Source organism: Apiospora marii, assembly GCF_038362585.1.
Source record: "Apiospora marii strain CBS 49790 chromosome Unknown utg000013l_segment0_segment0, whole genome shotgun sequence".
In the NCBI taxonomy this organism is placed as follows: Eukaryota; Fungi; Ascomycota; class Sordariomycetes; order Amphisphaeriales; family Apiosporaceae; genus Apiospora; species Apiospora marii.
The window spans coordinates 818727-844268 of NW_027117384.1; the positions used below are offsets into that span (position 1 = coordinate 818727).

The window sequence follows — 25542 nt, forward strand, 5'->3', positions numbered from 1 at the left end:
TGAAGTAATTGGTGGCATGGAACATCCTGGTTTCCATGGTTGAAGCTTTCATCTGGAGTCAATTTACATGACTACGTACTGCCGTTTCTACACGCTTTGTACGCCTGGGTATAATCACCGCAACTGGCACCCTCTCCTCCATCTACTACTCTACCTACCCCTATGCGCCGGCTTCTGCTGAGCGGCCTCGTGGCGCCGCAGCTCCTCGGGCACGCGACTGATTTGGCTCTTGCTGAGCATCTGCTTTAGATCGTACATGACGTCGTTGTCCTCGCTGCCCAGGAAGGTGACGGCCACACCGCTCTTGCCCGCACGACCTGTACGTCCGATACGATGCGTGTACGCCTCGATCGACGAGGCCATGTTGAAGTTGACGACCAGACTCACATCGGGCACATCGAGACCACGACCCGCCAGGTCCGTGGCGACCAGGACCTGCTTGGCCCCCGACCGGATCGAGGCGAGCGCCTCCTCACGCTGCTGCTGCGTTTTGGATCCGTGGAGGGAGGCGGCGCTGAAACCCATATTCTGCACTTCACGAGCCACCGAGTCACAGTTGCGCTTGACGTTGACAAAGACAATGATGGGGGGCGCGAAACCACCGTTGAGCAGGATCTCACGGAGACGCTGTTTGCGGCGGTCTTCGCCACTAACAAATTCGACGCGCTGTTCAACAGTCTCCACGGCCTCGCCAATGTTTCCGATGGTGACCGTAGCCGGGCGACGCAGGTACTGCTTGGCGATCTTTTCGACCGCTGGAGGCATGGTGGCAGTGTACATCATGGTTTGACGGTAACGGTCCTTGGCACTTAGGAGACGTCGCATGGCACTGGCGTCCTCGGCATCCTTTGTGTCGGGCTTCTCGTTGGTGACGGGCAATGCCGAGAGAATCTTGTTGACGGGCTCCTCGAAACCCATATCAATCATACGATCTGCTTCATCCATGACGACATAGCAGCATTGTGAGAAAACTAGCAAGTGCCGCTCGATACAGTCGAGCAGTCGACCCGGTGTAGCCACAATAATTTCAGCACCATTCCGCAAGGCGAACGCCTGTTCTTCGAGGGCGTGGCCACCTACCAAGCTCACAACAGTGAGGCCTAAGGGGTTCGCAAACTTCTTTGCTTCCGACTCGATCTGCTGTACCAACTCTCGAGTAGGCGCCATGATGAGCGCATAGGGACCGTCATCCTTGGTGAACTCAGTCAGGGCAGGAAGCTGAGAGATGTACTCCAGCATAGGTAGCAGAAATGCAGCCGTCTTTCCGGAACCGGTGGCTGCAACACCAATGAGATCGCGAGCCTGCAAGGCGATCGGAATGGCCGCCCGCTGAATGGGTGTCGGCTCAGTATATCCGACTGAGTCGATGATTTGCAACAGGTGGGAAGGCAGTCCCGATTCTCCCCAGTTGCGCATCGGATTTGGAATTCGCCCACCCTTAGAGGCGATGCCGAATTCTTCCTTGAATATGCGCCAGTCTCGTTCTCGCATGTCCGCCAGCTCCTTGGACTCCCAGTTGTTGCGTACGCGCTTTTTCTTTGACTTCTCCTTTGCCTGTTCCATCTGCTCGAGCATTTGCTTAGCCCGCTCTTTGCCGTGCTCGGGGTCGCGTTCTTCTATCTCTCGGGCTCGCCGTCGGTACTCCTTTTCCACGTTTGCGTCGTTCAGGCCGTCGAAGACCATGGATCCGCTATAGACTTCCATGCGTTCGGAATACACGGGATTCCAGTCTTGGCTAGTGTCCTCCTCGTCATCCCAGCCGAAGTTGAATTTCTGGCCACCGGTACGTTTACGCTTCTTTTGGGCCGAGAAGGTCGACTGGTTCAGCTCTGGGCCCATGTAGCGAGCTCGGATCATGGCGGCGTCAACGTCTTCGGGGGCTGGCCGTTTCCGACTGTTGTTGTTGTTGCCCTTGCCTTCCGAACGCTGACCGGAGTGGTTATCCCGACCTTTGGAATTGGAATAGTCGTTGGGATGCATCGCACGCGGACCGGTTGGAATAACCTCGCGACGTCGATTATCCCGTTGGGCTTGGCCGTAGCCCTGACTATGAGCCTGGCTTACCCATTGTCTGTTCTTGTCGGCGATGGCCCTGCGCTTCTGTTCCAGCTCCTCCTCTTCTTTGCGTGCCTTCTCAGCAGCCAGGCGCTCGCGTTCTGCCTTGGAGAGAAAGCGTGGCTTTTTGGCAGCCTCGTCAGCGGCCTTTTTCTGGGCTATCAGTTGCTCGATGTCGATAGGAACTCTCTTACTGCTTCCGTTGGAATCCATATTCGCAGGCAGGTGTTGATGCTGGAATTGGTAGGTTGGAATTTGATAGAAAACGCGGTAAACGGAAGCACCTTAAGCACTTCAAATGACAATGGCCCACTTTTCGATGCTAGCAACCTTGCGTATCGTAGATCTACTTGTACAACCGACTGGACCAAGCGACCGCAGGAATAAACCGTCTTGACTATTCCACTTACTCCAGGGAATAACAGCAGAATAAGCCAATACTACTGGAATAATAGGTCTCCTATATAACTGTTCATTCATTCGGAAATAGGTGACCAAACCTTATCAATTGTTCAAATGAATCGAGTCATATCGATACCTATCTAGTCATATCGATACCTATAGAGTACATGCGTACCAAGGACGCCCGCACCCCTGCAAGCTAAAGCCTAGGTAGGTACTTTGACAAAGTGGGACCCAAAGGACCTTGGAGTTCCAATTCCAATTCTTCAATTGCGCATCGAATAGTTAGCGGAAGAAGCAGCTCGTTGTCGACTTTGTATCCAGCAAGCACAGCCCGCCCACGCACGCACGCACGCCACGCCACGAAGCCGCGACAGATAAACCGCACACATCATGGCGAGCCGCTACGTCGAGCTGGCCAAGCAGATGCACCCGCGGCTGCAGCGCTTCTTCGCCAAGTACCCGCCGACGCAGATCCTGCCCCGGACGACGGCGGAGAACACGATCAAGGACGGCGCCGCCGTGAACCCCTTCCTCCCGCACAAGCACCCCGCCACCGGCCGCTGGCAGGACCCCGAGTTCTCCCTGCGCCGGCAGGCCGAGCTCGTCAAGCTGGCCCGGACCGAGGGCGTCGAGGAGCTCCTGCCCTTCACCCACAAGGGCACCGAGGAGCGGATACGGAAGCGCGTCGAGGAGGGTCTGCAGGTCAAGGGTACCGGTGTCGGGCAAAAGGTCAAGGGTCATCTGCACGAGCGTATGCTGGCCACCAAGTACGTTGCTACCCGATGCCTGGGGAATTGGATCATTGGCATCCTGGGATACATGACGGATATCTTGGACCGGACGGCGATACTGACAACTCGTCTAGGATGGAGAAGAGGAGAACAGCCATGCTGGGTATGCCCAGGTTGGTCAGAGAATGGCGGAAAGTATGCGCTGCCCCATCCCCCCAAACGTTGCGAGCGCACAATATACTGACTAGAACCACCAGACTGGTACACGTGGATGGAAGAAGTTCCCCCGATAAGGGGGCGATTTCGGAATATGGTGAATTGGATCACCGGCATCTTACGACTGTACAAAAGACACTGTATCAACATATATCAATCCACGAGCCCAAGGACCTTACCCCTACTCTCCCCAATGTGTATGTCCTGCGTGCTGTGCCAGAAATATACATCCTACTGCAGAGAAAAGCAGGGCCATATTTGCTCTGCTCAGTCCATCAAGCTGCAAGAGACCAATTGAGCTATGCATGAGAGGCAATGTCCGTGAAAAGCACCATGGTCATCCCATAACCCCTTCTCCCGGGTTATTTTCTTCCCCAGACAAACCCCGGCTGCCTGTTGGCGCAGCCTTACCAAACCAACTTACTCGCTGGACTTTCGGACTCGCCAGGGTCACGTGACCCGCAAGAACTTTCCGGTATCCAAGATTTCCAACTTTCGTCTGCCCACTTACTCGAGGCCTCAACGTCACACCTGCCCGATTCCCCTCACCTGATACCACGTTCGTCCAGCGCATTTCCTGATTTCCTATTCGCCCGTATGACTCTATAAATCGGTTCGCGTAGCTACTTACTCAAGAGGAAACAAAATTTATCCCACCCACCCCCGCGTGATCACCAAATTGAAGAGAGAACAAAAAGAGCCCGCCGCCGTTGCATTGATAGGAGACTGGCTGGAGAAGCGATCTACAAAGATCCATACGTATAAAACTCAGGAAAGGTTACAGAAGAGGATCCCCAGCCGAGACACAGAAACAGCACTGCCATGGCTCCACCCAAGAAGAAGGAACCTACCCTCTTCGAGATCCTCGCCCTCAGCCCGCAGTCTCTCCAGGGCCAGGACCCACCCACGGCCTCCAAGTCCGTCAAGCAGGCCTATCGCCGCGCCCTGCTCAAGTACCACCCGGACAAGAACCCCCAGGCCGCCGCCGCCACCAAGGACGGCAACGGCGCCGGAGCCAAGGCGCAGTCGCCCCCGCCGCAGACGGCCCTGTATACCGTAGACCAGATCACGCACGCCTACACCGTCCTCAGCGACACCAAGCAGCGCCGGGAGTACACCCGGAACCTACAGACCCGGACCACCACCTCTACTTCTGCTTCTGCTTCTACTTCTACCAGCACATCGTCGAGGAACAACACCTCGGCGCGAAGCCAGACGCACCATGAATTCAAGACGGGCGTAGAGACCGTCGACCTCGACGACCTGTCGTGGGACGGCAAGCGCGGCATGTACTACCGGTCCTGCCGGTGCGGGCAGGCGCGTGGCTTCCGCTTCCGCGAGGATGACCTGGATGAGTCGGGCGAGGACGGCGAGCTCATGGTCGAGTGCTCCGGCTGCAGCCTGTCGCTCAAAGTGCTGTTCGAAGAGGTGACGGACGACGAAGAGGAGGACGAAGAGGAGGTGCCGCAGCCACAGCAGCGCTCCAGCAAAGGCACACGGGACGTCAAAACAAACTCGACAGGTGGTATGGAACGAACGGTTAGCCAAGGCAGTCACGAGGGCAAGTCCGGTAAATGGAACTGGAAGTTCAGTTTCGGCATCTCCATCGGCGGAGGGGTTGGATTGGGTGTCGGTGCAAGAACTGGGAGCTCCTGAGTCTCCTGGAAAGCACCTAGGATTGGCGTTTCGAGGGAATGGATATGGAACTGGAGTTTTATTTTTTGCGCTTTCAGGGCGTGTTGGCTTAAGTTGACGTTGACACGAGACATGAGTATGCTAAACGAATCTCGAACGAGTACACCATCACTTGTATCGCAATATCTGAACCTGCAGTGAATTACTTGCATTGTTGTTGTTGTTGTCCAGACGGGTTGCATTAGAGTCTAAAAGGCAAGCATACGGCGATCAACCTCCAAAAGCTATTCTTTAGCTCTTCTGCCCGTAGGAAGAGAGACATTTCCCCATCCCCAAAAGTCATGGTCTTGTTTGTATTTGCAGTCGCGAAAAAAAAGCATGCAGAATCTCAAGTAACGAGGTTTCAAGCCGCACTCCGAAGACACCAGTATCCACCGTACCTCCCCCTCTAAATATCACAAGGTCAAGCGAAGGGCAGCTTTTACTCGGCAGCCTTGGGCTCCTCTGCAGGCGCAGCCGCGGCGGCGGTCTCGCCCTTATCGGTCTCCGTAGCGGAAGCTGATTGCTCAGTTGAGGGCTCGGCCTCGGACGAGGTCCAGAGAGTCTACGCACGCATAAATTAGCAAAAACGCTCACTATCCTCTATTCGGCTGTAACTTACCAAGTTGTCTCGAAGCAACTGCATGATGAGGGTCGAATCCTTGTAGCTCTCCTCACTCAGCGTGTCGAGTTCTGCATAAATCGTTGTCAGCATATATCATCCGGACAAAAGTTGCATGTCGTTACGCACCAGCAATCGCATCATCGAAAGCCTGCTTGGCAAGATGGCAGGCCTGGTCGGGGGCGTTGAGGATCTCGTAGTAGAAAACGGAGAAGTTCAGGGCGAGACCCAGGCGGATGGGGTGAGTAGGGGGAAGCTCAGTCTGAGCGACCTCGGTGGCAGCCTTGTAAGCCTCGAGCGACATATCGGCGGACTCCTTGCGGCGGTCACCAATGGCGAACTCGGCCAGGTAACGGTGGTAGTCACCCTTCATCTTGTGGTAGAAGACCTTGGACTCGCCGGACTTAGCAGACGGGATCAGGTGCTGGTCGAGAACCTCGAGGATGTCATCGCATATCTTGGCGAGCTCGGCCTCAATCTTCTGTCGGTACTCCTTGATAAGGCCGACCTGAGACGAGTTGCCCTTGGACTCCTCTTTCTGCTCGATAGAGGTGACGATTCTCCACGAAGCGCGGCGGGCACCGATGACGTTCTTGTAGGCGACCGAGAGAAGGTTGCGCTCCTCAACCGTCAGGTCACGGTCCTCGGAGGCGACAACCTTCATGTTCTCGACCATCTCTATTGACCGTAGTCAGCATATCGGCCGTTCGGCATCTTCTTGCAATCTACGGGGGAGTGGTCGGCGAGAAACATACCCTCGTAGCGCTCGGCCTGCTCAGCGAGCTTGGCGAGGTACACTGCATCTTCGTGACCCATCTTGTCGGCGGTTCTGTCGATACTGAGTCAGGAATGGGAACTGTAAGTGGAGGTAGCGCGGTCAGCAGCGTATCTCTGATTAAAGCGACTATTGGCAACGGCAAAGACAATGTAGTTTGACAATGTTGAGGAAGTGCGCGAGGCCTGGATGAAATCGTAAAAGGGATGGAGGGCTAGTGTGGAAACATGCAATCCCAGACGCGGATTAGGCAGGGGCGGGAGGTAGGCATTCAGTCTCGGCAGCCACAGCAGTACGAGAATTGAAAGCCCGGGAAATGGAAGCAGGCGATCGCAGCCGGGTTGTCCTTGACACTCTGGTGAAAATGCGCCTGGGGAAGCGACGGGTTTGATTGAGAAGCACGTCACAAAGGGAGGTGAATGGCAATTTCCCCCGCAATGGTGGGGTTTGCGCCTACTGGCAGTGGTTTCCTGGACGCGTGAAAGGAGATGCGTGTCGCTGGCTGGAAGTGGAAGCAGCGATTGGGGAGGTAGGTACCTTTTTGGGTGGAAGAGGGTTATCGAAATTGGGTGATGAGTCTGTCTGTCTGTGGTTGACGCAGGAAAAGAGTGTTGCCAAATGAGGCGATTGTTGTGGTGGTTGATGGACGATGACGAAAGAGGGAAAGAGTTCAGGGTTGGGATCAGATCAGATGTGCAAGGCCAGTGGCAGAGGGTGATGGTGCCAGTGCCAAGAAGTATAGCCAGTAGTAGCAGTGGAATTGGGAGGGATGGATAAGGCAATGGAATTGGGAGGCGGGACTTTTAGGCAGGTCTCAGGTAGGCAGGTAATGAGGTAGTGACGGATCAACAAGCAGATTGGCGTGGGTTCGGGCTTGGGCTTGGGCTTGGGTTTGGGCTTGGGGCGGGGTGGAGGGGACGCATGGAAGCGAGAGACTGGCAACTGGACAGCCAGCCGTCAGCCAGCAAGCAAAGCAAGCGGCCAAAGGCAGGCAGTGGCAGGCAGGCAGTCCATCCAATTCAACACTTGCCGTCAAGAAGGAACTGGCCGGCACTGGCTTGGCTTACTGGCTGGCTTTGGGCGTGACGCCCAGCTGCGAACGGGGAACGGGGAACAAAATCGAAAGGAGGGATGTTCCCTTCTTCCTTCTTTCCCTTAAGGTTATGGATGGATGGTGAAGTGCAAGATTGCAATGTTGATTTCCTAATTTACTTACTGAGGTAGGTAGGTTCTTACTTGGTACGGTCTGATCCTAGATAGTAGAAAACAGAAGATACTCGGAAGGGGGTGGTTGCAGTAGCAGGTTTGGGGATGTACTGAAAGTGAAAGAGACGACGAACACAAATGGGAAGGGATGGGGATCTCAAGAAGTGGCCGTTTTGGTTTTGGTCTTATCTGGCTCCAGTTCTGGAGAATCGGAGGAGAGGGTTCGCGCCTGGAAATTGAGATGGGTTTGGGCTTGATTTTGTTGGTCAAGGGAACAGGAGATACAGCACGTACAGTCAATCAATAGATCTGTCGTGTCGGGTACATCCAGGAATACAGGAGGTGTCCAGGTATGGCATGGTATGACGGGCCAGAAGGGACACCTAATAAAAGAGCATCAACCCCCGGGGGAGTCGGGGAGTCACTGAAAGAGGGGCAAAAAAGGTGTCCAGCAACCAGGTGACCGCCTGCTGGGTCAGCCTTTCCCAGAGCCTCCTGGACTAGTGCGAATGGGATCATCGCAGGGGGGCCAGCATCATTACCACCACACAACAGCCCTTTATGTTTTGCTTCTCATTGAAATGCGAAGCCTCAGAGCCATTTGGGCATGACAATATGTAAGTTTCTTGTTTTTTAACGCTTTCACCGAGAATCAACCGTTCAGTACACCGTTGCCTCGTGAGCTACCAATGACCACTCGATGCCCAGTCGATATACTCTCTCTTAGCCCTCTCTCACTGAAGCGTGGGTAGGTACTTTTTCGTCTTTATGGAAGACAGAAAGACATAGGGGCGAAGGCTATTCTATTCGCCAGGTCGCCAGTATGGCAAACAGACCAAATTGTCAGCCTAGACTTGCTTTTGCTGGGGGTCGAATATGGCTGTCTGCGTAGATGCTATCTGGTACTTGATGATGGCTTCAAGGACTGCCGCACTTGGTATAACCCCCTGCACACCGTAGGCGGTGAAATGGCTTCAGAAACCTGACCTCCAGCTTCGTGCTGTCTCTCTGGCGCTTGGCGTCGAGCTCTTTGCCGCTGCCTCCTGGAGTCTCGTCGCATCATGTTGACTCCTGTCATTCAATATTCCAATTAATCTGTTTCAGGAGCAAAGAAGCATCTCGAAACCGCCAATGACGTTAGACGGAAGGAGAAGGGCGTGCACGAGCCACCTCACGATACTCAGCCGGCATGCGGCAGATAGGCAAGACAGATTGATTTGTTGATAGGAGAGGAAGCACAACATTTACTGCCTTCTTAGTAATGATGAGTATTGGGGTGAGCGAGCCTCGGGATTCGCTCTCCGTCTGTTGCTCCTGTGAGTCTGTAGAGCGCATTGATTCCAGAACCCGCGAAGCCGCCCATCTGGAGCTGGTCATATGCGCTGTGGAACTCGTACGATCGTCGATGAGATATCCAACAGCGGGCTCGTATCTCAAAGTAGAAAGCATTTATGCTCGGTGAGCAAGTACATAGCTAGATGTGCACTCAACTACTTCCAAATACTTAGAGTCGAACAGAACAGAACGGGAGCTTGATATGTACAAGAAAGGAGATCACATAACACGCTTCGGCTGCCGCACCATCATCTCAACTCAAGTCTACTATGAATAGGTGGGATGGTTCAACCCCCAAGGACGGATGTATTTGCATAAGTATGCGCATAACGTCTGGTAGGTATTTGCAGACTGCTGTCACCAGTCACTGACTGCCCCAGACAGCAAACTGGGAATAAGCCTCCCCGCTAACCGACCCGTTTTCCCGGCATCCCCCGGCTGCAGGTGGCGCCCAAGCTCCAATGGGCTCCATCTATTGACGCAACCGCCAGAGCAAGCAGCAGAGCTTCCTGGACTGCCGCCCATCCCCAAGCTGCTGCCCGTCGCCTCCAACCATCAGCCCACAACCATCATTGCAATTGAATCTCATCAAGGTAAGTCGCGGGGCCAAAAGGCCGTTCTCGTGATCCTCCATGTCATCTGCACGCCCCCTCGAAGGCATATAAGGGCCTGTCGATCACCCTCGTCTCCATCATCATCATCCATCTGCGTGCAAGTCGTCAAAAGCTAATCAGCAAACCAATCTACCCGAAGGCAGATCCCCTCAGATCTATATTCCATCATCACATCACCACCACACCCGCAATTCTTTTCAAGATGTACCGACAATCCATTGTCAAGGCCTCCAGTGGCCTCACCGCCTACGCCCCGCGCCGGGCCTTCACCACCTCGCTCCGGGTCATGTCCGAGGGTGACACCGGTTCTCCACGTCTCGGCGGTTCTAAGTAAATACAGCCAGCCCACACCTACACGTACGTACACATACAAATCGGATGGTATAACTAACAAAGTGGCGTGCCACACTTGTAGCGACGCCTTTGTGAAGCGCGAGAAGGCCAACGAGGACTACACCATCAAGCTCCGCGAGAAGGAGAAGCTCCTGGAGCTCAAGAAGAAGCTCCACCAGCAGCAGGAGCACCTCAAGCAGCTGAGCGACCACATGTAAGCTTCCCACCCGACTCAGGTTTCCTTCTTCGATGGAATGAAGGAGACCCGAAGCTCTCCCCTCCCCCCTTCTACAGTCGGGGTTGCTTGCTGACACGCCGGTTTTCTTCCTTAGTGACGACTTAACTCGCGAGCAGGGTGGTGAGCACAACTAAAGCGCCCTTTTCATAGTCGACGGACGTTCGAGCTGGGACCCTCTCCTTGCAGATGGGAAAAAAAAGATGTTCGAGAAGAGTGGTCAAAGTCAGGTTTATCACTGAGCTTTCTTCAAATACCATTGGCACCACCATCTAATCGTATGATCTCGTGAGCCATTCAAGTTACATTCTCGTTTTCGGCCCAATAAAGACAAATTCAACCCGCTTCTTCGAGGGAGGAGACTCCTCTAATGGCCTATGGTCCGTGCATTATCTGTTTCCATGAACCTGTCAGTATTGTTACAGCCCCTTGGCTACAAACCAACCAACTGGCAGGCAGTGTGCTTGCTCTAGCTGTTCGGCTGCCAGGCAGAATCTCTAACACCTAGAGAGCGGGGCCTCGTAGACCTATATATAAAGCTGCATATATGTATATATCACTTCACATAACTAGTGGGCTATCTGGACCTAACAGAACGCTTGGTAGATATCGAGCCCCTGAGAAGGAGCCAGACCACCATGTCTCCTGCTTAGGATTCACATTCATAGCGGACTGCGGGTCCAAAAAGATATGGACGGGTGACGTTAAAACAACATAACTCCACGCGGACAATCGTGAAATAAACCGAAGTTCGACATGCCAACAAGGAAGGGGGATATAAAGATACATATCTGACCCCTGAACCTACTTGGCTAGACCAGCAAAGCAAGGCATTGAAGACTTATACGAACTTGTTTTGCCACTGGATTTATCGACTATGTAGTTTACATTCTAACAAACATGGGTGGTGGAATCAAACTTGCGCAGTACCCAATCTAGTTATCGGGTCGGGCGTCTGCCATGCTAATTCGCAAGCCTGAATCTACGTAGAATTACACTTCTCTATCTGAAGATCGAAGCACGCATAGGTCAACACCAAAGGTCGACCCCTCCTCAAAACCAACCGTCGTTGCTAGATATCCATACGCCTGTCCATGGGGCCAACCCCGATCCGACCCCCCTCGAGTGATGAAACCAACGACATCCCACTGCTCATCGCCGACCAATGTATGAGCGATAGAAGCTCTCTGCAGCGTCGGGCTCATTTCCACCATATTGGTTTCCGATGGTGGCGCTGGCCTTTTGCGCAGCATTCACCTTGGCCGTAAGAGTGGCGGCGTTGGTATCGATCCACTGCAGTTGTGACAGATGCCCGTTGAGAACGCGAACGATTTGACTCAGCTAGTTCCAGCAGTTAGTATTAGAACATACAGATAAATATGTGCGATGAGAGACTTACCGGGTCGTCAGGCTTATTACCGTTGCTCAGAGAGCCCGATATGTCGTTGATTTCTTTGATCATCTTCGAAAGATCGCGACCCATCTCGTCCAGCCTGTCAGTAAGCTTCTCGGCCAGCTTGTACGTCTTTTCGCGCTCTTGATCAGGGCCTCCCAGTTGCTCGTTGCGACCGATATCGCGGTTGAACATGGAATCGACTTCGGCCTCGTATTTGTCTAACCAGCTCTCGAGTTCCTCCTGCTGGCTTTCCACGGCGACTAATTGGCGTTCGACGTCGCGGCTTGCTTTCTCGGCTTCGTACGTGCTCAAATAAAGCTTTTGGATCTTTTCACCGTTATCGACAAGGAGTCGATCCCATGCTGCTACCTGTGCAGCCTGCTCCTTGAATTCCTTCTGATATTTGGAAAGATCAGTGGCCCATCGCGTGATGATCTCGTCCATCGTCTTGTTCTTCAAGCGCGCAATCTGGGAAGTAGGGCCTGTCGTCGATGCGCCCAAGTTGGCACTTGCGCTCGCGTTAGTCTTTGCTGCCTCCGCGGGCTTGTTCTGGCCTAGGATTGATCCCGTAGCAGGTGCTGTGGAAGCAGCGGGAGCAGCAGTGGCGGGAGCAGACGAAGCTGGTGTTGATGCAGCCTGGCCGAACAGGCCACCGGCCGCCTTTGGCGCTTCTGACGCCGGAGCAGAGCTGGCCGGCGCAGCAGCTGCTGCAGGAGCAGCGCCGAATAGACTAGGGGTTTTTGCTGCCTCAGACGTCGCAGTAGAAGCAGCGGGTTTGTTCATGCCCCCGAACAAAGATCCAGCAGGAGCAGGAGCAGTAGCAGTGGCAGTGGCTGCAGGCGTGGATGCAGCTGATGATGCCCCGGCAGTGGCAGCAGGAGCACCGCCGAATAATGAACCAGCGGGTTTCGCAGCAGAGGCGGCGGGTTGGCTAGACTGAGCATTTCCACCCGGGAAAATCGACGAAGTCGGCGTGCTGCTTTGTGCCGCTGCCGGCTTGCCGAACAAACTGGACGAGGTTGCCGGTGCAGTCTCGGCAGGCTTTGGACCGCCGAAAGGAGTGGAACTCGGAGCCGCCGCTTTTGGGGTACTTCCGAACAAAGTTGAAGGGGCAGCGCCCGATGATGCAGGCTGTGCAGATGTGTTCTGAGCAGGTGCCGCTCCAAGTCCAGAGAATAGACCACCTCCTGTTTTGTTCTCCTTCTTATCTCCTCCCGCTGCTGCGCCCCCAAATAGATTGCCCGTGGCCGGCGCTCCGGCAGGTGTAGTCGAGTTCATACCTCCGAACATCGGCTTGGCCGGGGTGGCTGTAGTGGCAGGGTTGGTTGTCGGTGTAGTACCGAACAGAGAAGAAGTCCCTGTACCGGAGGCTGGAGCGTTTCCGAAGAGACTACCTCCCGGTTGCGAAGTAGGTGTGGTGCCCGCTGCTGGGGTCTTGCTGTCCTTGTTGCCGAATAGGCCTCCGGAGGAACTAGCAGCGGCCGCTGGAGGTGTAGAGGCGGGGGCGGTTGAGGCCGGCGTCGAGCTGGTGTTTCCAAAGAGTCCGCCAGTCGCAGCAGGCTTGGCGGCAGCACCGAATAGAGATCCGCCAACTGCGGGTTGTGTGTTGGTGTTGCTGCTGCTACCCGAACCAAACAGGCCACCGCCAGTCGTTGCGCTGGGGGTGCTTGCACCGGAGGCTGGGGCACCAAACAGCGACGGCTTCGAATCAGCTGGTTTCGCAGCCGTGTTGCCAAACAGACTACCCGGGGTTCCTGAAGCAGGGGTTGTGGAGTTGTTGTTGCCGCTGCCGGCGTTGCCAAACGAGAAGCCTGAAGAGGCTGGCTTTCCGCCAAACAGACCACCGCCAGTAGAAGGAGGAGTGCTGGAAGCCGCAGGTGCAGAGCCGAATAGCGAACCTGAAGCCGGCGCGGACGAGGTTGTGGCATTATTCGATTGGCCAGCAGAGCTGGCATTGCCGAAGGTAAAAGACATGATGGGCGCGCCTGGCTGCAGCTAGGGAATGCTGCGTGATCGAGAGGGCGGTTGGTCGGAGGAATGTGTTTCTTCTTTCGGGGCTCAGGGCGCGCTTCTCATCCCTGCGCTCGCTGCCTTGTGAGGGAAGATCAATGTATGTTGATGTCGGAGGGAAAGGGCAGCAGTTGGTAGCTCGGCCTTTGCGTGTTGCCAATTTTGATGGAAGCAACTGTACCAGACGAAAGGTTCTGGCAATTGATCACCTACTGTTGATTTGACAGGTCTGGTGAGATGCAGGTGGTCCCAATGAGACGTATCAAATGTGATATGCAGAGGTATGTTTTTCTTGTTGTTGGTGCTTGCTGGCTGTATTGATTATCACGCCCAACCTTCAAGCTACTTACCTACTTTTTTCCCTACGCGACAACAGAAAGAGCTTCTCTCAGCTTTCAGCACCGACCCGCAACTTTGGATGCACGGACCAGATCAAGTACCCGTTGCCCAATGGGTGCTAGGCCAGTACTTTCCTTCGGTCCCCTGGCATGTACCAGGCCGTGGCCCCCCCCCTGCTGGTTCAGGCAGGAAATTCAGGCAGAAAACCAGCTTCTCTACTTGAGGACAAGTACCGGTTGAGAGTTGACCAGGGCTGCGAGCTCCGCCCGGCACTGTCCCTCCCCGTTCTAGACCAGACTGCCTGCAAGTGCATCCTTCCGCCATCACTGCCCTGACGGCCGATCGATCTGTATCCAACCCTCGATTCACGACCAAGACCTCTGCTACCTACCTATTCTACCACCCCTTCCACCCAGGTGCCAAGGGAGGTCGAAACTTTACTTGTATCTGCCAACTTTTGTTATCCACACAGAGATCGCAAAGTTTGGCTTGCATCAGCTTCCTGACCGAACACAAACCCGCTTCCATCGCCGTGTCCCCTGCTTGATTCGACAAGGAGCCCAGCCGCTTCTGGCGCCCATACAACTGTTCCTTTCAACCTCTCTGGCCTGATTTCTACATAATCTACCGCCGGCGGCTTGCTATTCTGTCCTCTTTTGGCAACCAGAGTCCCAGACCAGCTACCGAAAATGCCAGAAGAGCGCAAGTCGGAAAGCCTTGAGGCGCCAGACCGGAAAGGGCTCGAAGACGCCAGCGCACGCGAGCTAGGTACCTACATCTGAATGACAGTTATACCTCATACCCTCCGCTGACCAATTCTGCCACTAGCATCGTCCGACTCCGAAGACCATTTCTCAGATGCGCAATCGGCTCCGTCAGAGAGTGCGGAGTCTAAATCTCCGGTGCCCATCACCCGCGTAGAGAAAGTAGACGACGAGCCATCCTATGGCGAGGTTCCCGGGACAGAGGCATACGATAAACGAACTGGCGATGCCGCTCCGGATGAGGTTGCTGTCATCCCCGATCCGGAGACGGAGTCGTCTGCCAAAGACGCCACCACCCCGACCCCGGATAGCCAATCTGTTCCGAAGACAGTTGTAGAGGAGACGGCCGACGCGCCGGGCTCTACCACCCAGCACTACCACGAAGATCTTCGCAAAGCAGATGCTACTCCGGACTATGTCCGCAAAGCTGATGGCACGGGTGAGGCCAGTACTCAGCCAGCCTCGCTAGAAACCACCGGACAAGCAACTGGTACGGCAGCCAAGTCCTCCTGAGCTACCTGCATCGATTGACCCTACCCTCGTAGATGACGTGCCTGAGTCCCCAGCTCTGAAGTCACCATCCAAACATCGGCGAAGGAAGTCTTCAGCGGCAAAGTCAATGGACGCTTCTGGAGAACAGACAGTAGATGGTGGCGACGAGGACAATGATGATGACTTTGGCGACGATTTTGACGATTTCGAGGAAGGCGACGAAGATGCCGATTTTGGTGACTTCGACGACGGATTCCAACAGGCAGAGGAGGACGCCCCGGCTCCCCCGCCGGTGGGTGTCCCGCCTTCTGTCTCAGTACCCTCTTTTGTACGTCGAAGCTTTCATTTCCATAGCATGTGGTGTTGGGCCCTTGGGCAAATAGCTTATGATTTCCCAGCCAATATTAGATCTAGACGGTCTCGACTCCGAGGACGTCCTAGCAGCTACAGAACCCTATCTCAACGCATTGTACCCACCCGACTTAGATGAGCTCCCCGAGCTTCCTGGCCCCCCTAAAGACAACCCGATATTCTTCAATCCCCGAAGTGCTTCTCTCTGGTCACAACTGGCCGCGCCGCCACCGCTCCAACCCCCGGACTGGATCAGGTCACGCATACGGCGGCTTTTCCTGGTCTCCCTTGGCGTACCGGTCGATCTGGACGAGATCTTGCCGGCTTCGAAGCAGAAGAAGCTCGTTTTGCCATCACTGCATCGTGTCACCTCCAACGGGTCTCTACGAACATCATCAGAATCCAGATCGATATCTCGGATACGGAAGAACGAAGGCAATGACTCGCCAGCGTCTGTGGACTCCCAAGGCAAAGAAAAGCCTGGCTCAGAACCTACGCGGCGTAAGGGGCCCCTTCCTGCGCCCGAGTTGGATCTTGTTTCGGCGAGGCAAATGTGTGCAACCACAGAGGAGGCACTCAATGGCATGACAGACTCGGAGCTCAAGGAGCATGTGGCCAGGCTTCAGGAGATGGAAGGGCTGGCCAAGGAGCTTCTGGAGTACTGGCAGAAACGCACAGACGAGAAGGTTGGCGACCGAGAGACGTTTGAGGGTGTAATAGAAAACCTGGTCAAACATGCGCGCAAGACAAGGAAATAGGCGCGTTAGAAGGAAAAATGTACGATGCCTTCAGGTTAAGGCATGCCCATTGTGATTTGGCTTGCCTTGTCTGCATATGATGGATGATGATGTGCCATGGTATACATACAATATACGGCTCAAGCTAAATGTCACCTAATACAAATCTACTTGGATATCTGTCTCTGCTCTCTGTCTCGCTCATGAACAATTAATGCGCTTGCATAGAGATTAAAGGGACGAGGTTGTGCGAGGCTGGATTTCCCACCAAGCAAGGGTAAGGCGTGCAGATTCGCAGTCGCATTTTCCATCTGCAAGGCCGGCAGCTGTCGGCTTGGCTTTTTTGCTGCTTTGGCTTTACTACCCCTCCTTGGGGCGCTTCCCACATTAAAAAGGCATGGTTGTCCCCTGAGCTGGTTGACATGTAGGTTACACCGCCCAGCACAAAATATAGTTTTCTTAGTGGCCTGGCCCTGCGGCTGGTTGGTTTTTTTTGGTGATGCTGTTTCAGCCCGGCGCCTATCCGTGGCTTCTCGAGCAGCATCACTTCCACACGCAGGGCTGAGAAGATCACCGCTTCCCTCGACCTCGACCTCAAGTACCTCCCCCCCTGGCTTTGGGCCCTCCGTCCCTTGTACCGATCTAAACTAATTCTGACCTTCCTGATTCGTCTGTATTACTATCAGTCCATTGTTGTCTCTCCCTATTCCCACCCAGTGTACATGTACCTCAACCACTCTTATAGACACACGTCCCTTTGGCATTCTTTTCACCAGACGGATGTCGTTTCGCACGCTTCGTGCCGTGGATGCCCACATTCACCGGCTTCCCCCAGCGACTGCCCTGTATAATAGCCCCGCCGTCCGCTCTTGCTCTGCCCGTACGTTGAGTCTTTCTTGTAGAAATCTTTGTCATCCAAACTTTGCTGCTACAAGTGGCAGGCGCTCGTCCTCACTAGTCAAGTAAATTCAAAAGGCCCCATACCCATCCTGTCCCGCATCCGAGCGACCAGAGCTAACCCCACCATCTTGCCTCTGCCCGTAGTCTTACTGCCTCTCGTTACTCCCTCGGTCACTATTCTCCCAAGGGTCTACGCCTCTCTCCTAAAACTCCCAGTCTGATCCCCAGATCCTTTGCTCGCTCCTGTTCCTACCAGAGACGAATCAACAACATGTGCAGGCTGGCAGGCGATTCCGAGCACTTCGGCGGTGCCAACCCGGACCCGACCATGGGCCGCGAGCTGTTGCCAACCAATGTGGTCCCGAGGCACTACGACGTCACACTGGAACCCGACTTCGAGAAGTTCATCTTCAACGGCACCGTCGTGATAGACTTCGACGTCCAGGAGGAGTCCAAGTCCATAGCCCTGCATACTCTCGAGATCGATATTCACAGTGCTCAAATCAAGGACGGAGACAAGGTCGTGACGTAAGTCGAGCCGGGCGCAGTCGAGGTGATTCTATGTATGCATTCTAATCCTCCGTGCAGCTCTTCGTCGGCCATTACATACGATGAGGCAAAGCAGGTTTCGACGATTGAGCTCCAGGATGCTGTTCCGCAGGGATCCAAGACAACTCTGGAAATCAAATTCACCGGTCAGCTCAACGATCAGATGGCCGGCTTCTACCGCTCGACATATAAGAAGGCAGATGGCACGGAGGGCATGCTGGCCACCTCGCAGATGGAGGCCAACGACTGCCGCCGGGCTTTCCCCTGCTTCGACGAGCCCCTCCACAAGGCAAACTTCACCGTCACGCTCATTGCTGACAAGAACCTTACCTGCTTGAGCAACATGGACGTCGCTTCCGAGACCGAAGTCACTTCAGCAATCACTGGGACTACTCGAAAGGCTGTCAAGTTCAACAAGACCCCAGTCATGTCCACTTACCTCGTGGCCTTCATCATTGGCGAGCTTAACTACATTGAGACCAAAAACTTCCGCGTGCCCATCCGGGTATATGCGCCGCCTAGCTCAGACATTGAGCATGGCCGTTTCTCGCTGGAGCTTGCTGCGCGCACACTGGCTTATTACGAAAAGATATTCGGCGTCGAATTTCCCCTTCCCAAAATGGACATGGTTGCCATTCCCGATTTCGCTGCTGGCGCCATGGAGAACTGGGGCCTCATCACGTACCGGGTTGTTGATCTTCTCTACGATGAGAAGACTAGTGGCGCTTCCATGAAGGAGCGCGTAGCTGAGGTTGTCCAGCATGAACTCGCTCATCAGTGGTTTGGCAATCTCGTCACGATGGACTGGTGGGAGGGCCTGTGGTTGAACGAAGGCTTCGCCACGCTGATGAGCTGGTTGAGTTGCGACAAGTTCTACCCCGAATGGAAGGTTTGGGAAAGCTATGTCATCGACAACCTCCAGAGCGCGCTTGGCTTGGACTCCTTGAGAAGCAGTCATCCGATTGAGGTGCCCGTCAAGCGAGCTAGTGAGGTTGATCAAATCTTTGATGCCATTTCCTACGCCAAGGGCTCTTCTGTTCTTCGCATGATTTCAACCTACCTAGGCGAGGATGTTTTCCTCGAAGGTGTCCGGAAGTATATCAAGAAGCACGCCTATGGCAACACGCAGACGGATGATCTCTGGGCAGCTCTGGAGGAGGCTAGTGGCAAGCCTGTCAAGGAGATCATGTCGATCTGGACCAAGAACGTCGGATACCCTGTTGTGCAGGTCACTGAAAACGAGAAGGATAAGACTATTCACGTCAAGCAGAACCGTTTCCTTCGTACGGGCGATGTGAAGCCCGAGGAAGATCAAGTTTTGTACCCCGTCTTCCTGGGCCTTCGTTCCGCTGATGGCATTGACGAAGACCTCACTCTTTCCAAGCGCGAGGATAGCTATAAGCTGAAGGACCTCGACTTCTTCAAGCTCAATGCTAACCACACTAGTATTTACCGCACGTCATACACGCCAGAGCGTCTTGAGAAGCTTGGCCAGGCTGCCAAAAATGGCAAGCTGAGCGTTGAAGATCGCGCCGGCATGATCGCGGATGCGGGTGCCCTTGCAACCTCTGGTTACCAGAAGACTTCAGGTGTCTTGAACTTGTTGAAGGGTTTCGATACAGAGGAGTCATTCGTTGTTTGGAACGAGATCATATCCCGTGCATCCATGGTCCAAACGGCTTGGAACTTCGAGGATTCGGCAACGAAAGACGGTCTCAACGATTTCATCAAGGACCTGGTTAGTGAAAAGGCGCACAAGCTTGGTTGGACCTTCAGTGAAGATGATGGGCACATCGAGCAGCAGTTCAAAGCAATGTTGTTCGGTGTCGCCGGACTTGCTGGTGACAAGAAAATTATTTCCGCTGCGCAAGAAATGTTCAGCAAGTACATGGGTGGTGACAAGTCGGCCGTTCACCCCAACATCCGGGGCAGCGTGCTTAGCATTGCCCTGAAGTATGGCGGGACGAAAGAGGTAAGCATTGCTTGAGCGAATACTGTAGGACCAATACTAACGATGAGCAGTATGATGCGGTCGTTGACTACTTCCGCAAGTCTACCAACAGCAACGAGCGCAACACGGCGCTCCGCGTATTGGGTCGTGCCAAGGATCCCCAGCTGATCCAGCGAACCCTTGATTTCATTCTGTCGGATGAGGTCAAGAGTCAGGACATCTACCTTCCCGCCAGCGGACTTCGAAGCCACCCCGAGGGTATTGAGGCACTTTTCAACTGGCTCACCAAGTCATGGCCTGGTGTTTACAAACGGTTGAGTGGAAACCCGCCCATCCTTGGTAGCATGGTGACGGTGTGCACGAGCGCCTTCACCCAGCAAGGGCAGCTTGACCGGGTCGATGCCTTCTTCAAGGAGCAGGACACCAAGGCATTCGACCAGCCCCTGGCCCAGAGCAAAGACTCCATCAGGAGCAAGATTGCCTGGGTGGCTCGTGACAGCGACGACGTGGCGACTTGGGTGAAAGAGTACAAACAAAAAGCGCAGCTATAGACAGGTAATCTTCGAGTGCCCACGGTAAGGGCCCCCTTCGTTGGATCCCACGGCATAGAAAGGCGTGGGTTCTTTCGTGGAATATAGTCTTCCTTACAAGGCCCCGCCCAAACCGAGAGCAGAGCATACCTACTTTAGTCTAAACCCGTCCTTCATCAAAGACACCAATGAATTACCTACTAGAAACGAGCTGCCGATGCCCGCTGTGCTTTGGATTGCTGTTTCTAAATCCTCACCCCGTCCGTATGTTTCATGGGTAATTAAAAGGAGCGACCTCGCGCTCTCTCACCAACACCGTTCTTATTTCAAGATCGTCATCTAATAGATGGACACGACAAATGCTCAACTTTTCTGAGAGCACTACCGACAATACCGAGCCAGGCAACAGTCTCATGAACTTACTGGCAAACAATTACCCTGCATCATTCATAGAACAACAATGTTAGGCCGGAACATCAAGGTGGCGTAATGAAATATATCCTTGAAGTCAGCAAATAGATATAAAGATGTGCCTCCGGGCCTTCTTTCGATGGGCAACTTTAGGTTCGTCTAATAGATGAAAAGACAAATTTCGACTTCGACAATCGCCTGAATTGGCACACTTGTAAATATGCTTCTTGCCAGAACCAACCAAGTAGAGTTGGTCGAGGGAAGTGAGGTCAGCAGTCAGCTTCAACGAGGCGGAAACCCCGGCCGGCCCCCCTCAACTCGGGGCCCGAACCGGAGGGCCAAGAAGAAGAGACAGGAAAACACTCGGGGTCTTGAGTCGCCTCCAACATGCCGGCGACAAGACGGTTACGTGTCATGCAGGCAGGACGATGAATGCCCAAGTTGCCGTATGCGTACATATACATATACGGGCAGGAGGCTAGCCACAAAAGAAACAGCCCAAAGGCCGTGTGGCGTGATGGATGTTCAATGTGCATAGGGTCTAGGCCAGTAGATCGTGCGGTGCAGTCCACTTGCGCAGCGGCAACGGTACGACTACTGTAATCAGCCCCGAGAAATCCAGGGTCGCCCAGACTGCATGGTAGATCAACCATAATCTGGCCGAGCCGAAGGGCAAATCCGCCGCAACATCATGCGATGGGCTGCTGAATGGCACTGGCAGTGTCCACTTGGATCTTTCGACGCCCGCCCCGCTCTGGCAAGCCCCTGCGAGGATAAACCGGCCAAGCCTCTGAAAGATCGAGAAGCTATTACTCCAGTTGAATTAGGTATTGTTGTTACGGCGGGAAAAGAATAAATATTACCGGAACATAGGCGTATTTCGTTTACTTCCCTGCCGTAATCAAGAGTAGGTAAGTGGGATAATCGAGGTATAGTTGTCACTACCGTGGACAGAATACTGTTTATTCCAGCGGTCGCTTGTCTGGCTGGCTATCCGGGTGAAGAAGGAAGCAGGATGGATGCGCGCGTTCCTAAGAGAGTAACATCTGGACCGACACGGCTCACCCAGCAGTCCCCCAGGCTGCCAGGGACCAGAAAACCTGAAGCGAAGGAGAAGGAAAACCCATCCGGCTCAGCGGCTCCCATACTAACCCCGAAGGTACGGACCGAATGAGTGGTGTGATCAAAGGCAATGGCAACACTGAAGGTGGCGCTGTCCGGAAAGCCCTCCCTCTATATCGGACCTAGACGGCGATGTCAATGGGAACGACGGCGACAAAATTACGGGAGGCGAGGAATCAATTGCTCTATTAGGGACTAGACAGGACCGAAGGGACCGCGTCGAGTTGGGACTCTAATGAATGGCGGAGGGGTCGAGATACGACAGGGTGCACGGATATAGTTGTTATAATTGCAACAAGAAGGTCAGTTGGGTTCGGGATGTTTGTTCAGCCATATCAGAGCTATCAGAGCTCTCCTGGAACCTTACCAAACAATAAAAAGATGCCATTCAAGCTCTATCCCATGCTACCCGGCCATCGGACCGGACGAAACGAACAGGAAACGGCCATATTACCACGTAGCTTTGAGGCGAAAGAGCCCGTAAGTTCCCAGGCGTTCAGGAGACGGCCCGAATTTGGCCAGAGGGGAAAAGTGGCACATTCCCATCTGGACAGATAGTATCCAGCCTGAGCCGACGATGTTCAATGGACTTGGCGAGCTTTGGGCAGGCGAGATGGATGATATTAACCAACTAGACTGATTAATAAGACCACGTTCGGTTCGTTTCCCAGCAACCCTGTCCGGAATAGGCACAAGTGGGATTTTTTTCTTCATGGAGCTGCGACCATAAGCCTTGTCGCTTGTCTCGGAAACAGGTGAGGGTGAGGAGATCGGGTTCCGTCAAATCGTGGCGGACAGGGCGCGGAACAGCCCCAACCTGCGTAAACCTAAGGTACAGTACAGCTCAATCCCACTCAACAGCTCCTATCCTGCGTGCAGCATCGTGTACCTCCGGACCGGGCAAGTGATTGGCCTCTTGGAGTAGGGCAACCTCTGGGCAACCCATCGGGCCAGTCGCCTGATGTGAAGCCATTGGCTGGCTGCTACGTCGGTTCCCCACGCACGTCGCAGTAGCCAGGACGTCTAAGGTTTAATGTTAGGTGATTCAATGTTCCAGTCGAATCGAAATCGGGATTTTAGCCCCTCAACCCTTGAGGAGGGGTCTTTTGCTAGCTCCAGCACTTGCTCCCTCTCCCAGTGCCAGTACCAGTGCTCTCCCTCTCTCTCAGCAGGTGCTCAGTGCGTACCTGCTCAATCCCAACTGCCCCGCCATCCTGTTTACGTAGGTGCGTGTGTGTACCTACCAATAGAGCTTGCAGCTGTAGCCAATTCTCTCACCATCTGCTATCGTTGATACTCTTCCTCTCTCTCTCTCTCTCGCAATCTCTCAGAGAATTTTCTTCTTTCTCCTTCCTCTCTTCTCTTCCCCTCTTCTTCTCCTTCCATCCCATCTACCAAATCAAACCAATCCATTCGACTGTAAGTAGCAAAATCCCCAGTCAAAAAGAGGGCTTCTACCAATTGCTTCGCCTGTTTCCAATGTTATTATTGGGAACCAGGCTTGTCGGAGAGCTCCCCCAACCCCCACCATCATGCTATGCTATGGCGTTGAGGCATATTTCTGGAAACGGGGTTTCAAAACATTGCCTGCCCACTTGCTTGTCACACTCAGGTGCTTGGCTCCAGTCAATGGCCCTTGCCCGCTTGACCTGGGAGCTACCAACCCTGTCTGGCACCTCTTCCCTGGCTATTCTTAGTCGGGCTCAGACCTCGCCATCCGATATATAAAGCTCCAGCTCCCCCTCTTCCTTACTCTCCTCCATCGGTTCAAGCTGACATCCTTTCGTAACAACACAGTCATCACATCAAAACACATTCACAATGGCGATCAAGAAGATTCACGCTCGTCAGGTCTACGACTCTCGCGGTAACCCCACCGTCGAGGTTGACGTCGTCACCGAGACCGGCCTCCACCGCGCCATCGTCCCCTCCGGTGCCTCTACTGGTATGTCTATATCCATCCCCACGGACCCGACGCCCTTCTGTACACCTCGCAGCAGCAGCTAACAAGGTTTTGATACACAGGTCAGCACGAAGCCTGCGAGCTCCGCGATGGTGACAAGGCCAAGTGGGCTGGCAAGGGTGTCCTGAAGGCCGTTGAGAACGTCAACAGCGTCATTGCCCCCGCCCTCATCAAGGAGAACATTGATGTCAAGGACCAGAGCAAGCTCGACAAGTTCCTCGTTGAGCTTGACGGTACCCCCAACAAGACCAAGCTCGGTGCCAACGCCATCCTGGGTGTCTCCCTGGCTATTGCCAAGGCCGGTGCTGCCGAGAAGGGCGTTCCTCTGTACGCCCACGTCTCGGACCTTGCCGGCACCAAGAAGCCCTACGTCCTCCCCCGTCCCCTTCATGAACGTCCTGAACGGTGGCTCCCACGCCGGTGGCCGTCTCGCCTTCCAGGAGTTCATGATCGTCCCCTCCAAGGCCCCCAGCTTCACCGAGGCCATGCGCCAGGGTGCTGAGGTCTACCAGATCCTCAAGTCTCTCGCCAAGAAGAAGTACGGCCAGTCTGCCGGCAACGTCGGTGACGAGGGTGGTGTCGCTCCCGATATCCAGACCCCCAAGGAGGCTCTTGACCTCATCACCGATGCCATTGAGAAGGCTGGCTACACTGGCCAGATCAGCATCGCCATGGATGTTGCCTCCAGCGAGTTCTACAAGGAGGACGCCAAGAAGTACGATCTCGACTTCAAGAACCCCGACAGCGACCCCACCAAGTGGCTCACCTACGAGCAGCTCGCTGCTCTGTACAGCGACCTGGCCAAGACCTACCCCATTGTCTCGATCGAGGACCCCTTCGCCGAGGACGACTGGGAGGCCTGGAGCTACTTCTACAAGACCTCTGACTTCCAGATTGTCGGTGATGATCTGACTGTCACCAACCCCATCCGCATCAAGAAGGCCATTGAGCTCAAGTCGGCCAACGCCCTTCTCCTCAAGGTCAACCAGATCGGTACTCTGACCGAGTCCATCCAGGCCGCCAAGGACTCGTACGCCGCTGACTGGGGTGTCATGGTCTCTCACCGATCCGGTGAGACTGAGGATGTCACCATTGCCGATGTCGTTGTCGGTATCCGAGCCGGCCAGATCAAGACTGGTGCCCCCGCTCGTTCCGAGCGTCTGGCCAAGCTTAACCAGATCCTCCGCATCGAGGAGGAGCTCGGCAGCAACGCCGTCTTCGCTGGCGAGAGCTTCCGCAAGGCCGTGAACATGTAAAGAAAGAGAACAGTGCGATATACCATGGGATGACTTTTATGATCAGGAATGAACGGAAATGGCTTGGGCAGCGACATAGACAAAAGTCAGAATGAATGTGCAGAAATCCAATCCACTACCAAGTACAAATTTGTGTTACATCATCTCTTCAATGCCGTGCCACGTATGAGTAAGCGACCGATTGCTTCTGCAGATCAACAAACTGTGATCCAACCCAACTGACATCACTCAAACTTTGAAAGAGAATATACCAACCATATAAGCGCTCGAGTACTATGGACCATTGGGTATACTATAGCGACGCAACTTGGGGGGTCCCACTGATGGCGCCGTCTCGGCCGTCTATACTGCCTAGCTGTGAAGGTAGGTAGAGTGTGGGTGGTATTGCAGCTGTGCCGGTTGTCTTGAGAGTGACGCTCGACGTATAACATGCAGAAATAGGGTCTGGATATACTGCATCGTAGTGGAACAGTACCCACCAAATAGTGATGATGCAAGGATAAGGGCAAAGGCTTGCAGTAAACCGACGGCCTAAACGAGAAACGAGTACCTACCACCAAACAGCAGAAT

The 25542-nt window shown here is 54.2% G+C and overlaps 9 protein-coding genes across 9 annotated transcripts; 6 read left to right on the plus strand and 3 right to left on the minus strand.

Annotated features, from left to right (window-relative positions):
• Positions 1 to 150: 150 nt before the first annotated feature.
• On the minus strand, positions 151 to 2268 carry PG985_015406 (mRNA splicing protein prp28; the record flags this gene model as incomplete). Its single annotated transcript, XM_066835172.1, has 1 exon — positions 151 to 2268. One exon carries the CDS (start codon positions 2266 to 2268, stop codon positions 151 to 153), a length of 2118 nt encoding a protein of 705 aa, XP_066676375.1.
• A 582-nt stretch (positions 2269 to 2850) lies between these two features.
• Positions 2851 to 3484, plus strand: PG985_015407 (mitochondrial 54S ribosomal protein mL59; the record flags this gene model as incomplete). Its single annotated transcript, XM_066835173.1, has 3 exons — positions 2851 to 3227; positions 3326 to 3386; positions 3449 to 3484. The coding sequence occupies 3 exons, from the start codon at positions 2851 to 2853 to the stop codon at positions 3482 to 3484; spliced, it is 474 nt and encodes a 157-aa protein (XP_066676376.1).
• A 745-nt stretch (positions 3485 to 4229) lies between these two features.
• Positions 4230 to 5063, plus strand: PG985_015408 (uncharacterized protein; the record flags this gene model as incomplete). Its single annotated transcript, XM_066835174.1, has 1 exon — positions 4230 to 5063. One exon carries the CDS (start codon positions 4230 to 4232, stop codon positions 5061 to 5063), a length of 834 nt encoding a protein of 277 aa, XP_066676377.1.
• A 460-nt stretch (positions 5064 to 5523) lies between these two features.
• Positions 5524 to 6519, minus strand: PG985_015409 (tyrosine 3-monooxygenase/tryptophan 5-monooxygenase activation protein; the record flags this gene model as incomplete). The annotated part of the gene is made up of 4 exons (XM_066835175.1): positions 5524 to 5646; positions 5704 to 5774; positions 5833 to 6381; positions 6459 to 6519. The coding sequence occupies 4 exons, from the start codon at positions 6517 to 6519 to the stop codon at positions 5524 to 5526; spliced, it is 804 nt and encodes a 267-aa protein (XP_066676378.1).
• A 3316-nt stretch (positions 6520 to 9835) lies between these two features.
• PG985_015410 (uncharacterized protein) lies at positions 9836 to 10338 on the plus strand (the record flags this gene model as incomplete). The annotated part of the gene is made up of 3 exons (XM_066835176.1): positions 9836 to 9963; positions 10049 to 10180; positions 10299 to 10338. 3 exons carry the CDS (start codon positions 9836 to 9838, stop codon positions 10336 to 10338), a joined length of 300 nt encoding a protein of 99 aa, XP_066676379.1.
• Positions 10339 to 11353: 1015 nt separating this feature from the next.
• On the minus strand, positions 11354 to 13571 carry PG985_015411 (uncharacterized protein; the record flags this gene model as incomplete). The annotated part of the gene is made up of 2 exons (XM_066835177.1): positions 11354 to 11542; positions 11601 to 13571. The coding sequence occupies 2 exons, from the start codon at positions 13569 to 13571 to the stop codon at positions 11354 to 11356; spliced, it is 2160 nt and encodes a 719-aa protein (XP_066676380.1).
• Positions 13572 to 14635: 1064 nt separating this feature from the next.
• PG985_015412 (uncharacterized protein) lies at positions 14636 to 16311 on the plus strand (the record flags this gene model as incomplete). The annotated part of the gene is made up of 4 exons (XM_066835178.1): positions 14636 to 14714; positions 14775 to 15200; positions 15256 to 15530; positions 15601 to 16311. 4 exons carry the CDS (start codon positions 14636 to 14638, stop codon positions 16309 to 16311), a joined length of 1491 nt encoding a protein of 496 aa, XP_066676381.1.
• A 1150-nt stretch (positions 16312 to 17461) lies between these two features.
• Positions 17462 to 20241, plus strand: PG985_015413 (uncharacterized protein; the record flags this gene model as incomplete). The annotated part of the gene is made up of 3 exons (XM_066835179.1): positions 17462 to 17718; positions 17779 to 19711; positions 19762 to 20241. The coding sequence occupies 3 exons, from the start codon at positions 17462 to 17464 to the stop codon at positions 20239 to 20241; spliced, it is 2670 nt and encodes an 889-aa protein (XP_066676382.1).
• A 3333-nt stretch (positions 20242 to 23574) lies between these two features.
• PG985_015414 (enolase) lies at positions 23575 to 24972 on the plus strand (the record flags this gene model as incomplete). Its single annotated transcript, XM_066835180.1, has 3 exons — positions 23575 to 23698; positions 23779 to 24043; positions 24081 to 24972. 3 exons carry the CDS (start codon positions 23575 to 23577, stop codon positions 24970 to 24972), a joined length of 1281 nt encoding a protein of 426 aa, XP_066676383.1.
• Positions 24973 to 25542: the final 570 nt, after the last annotated feature.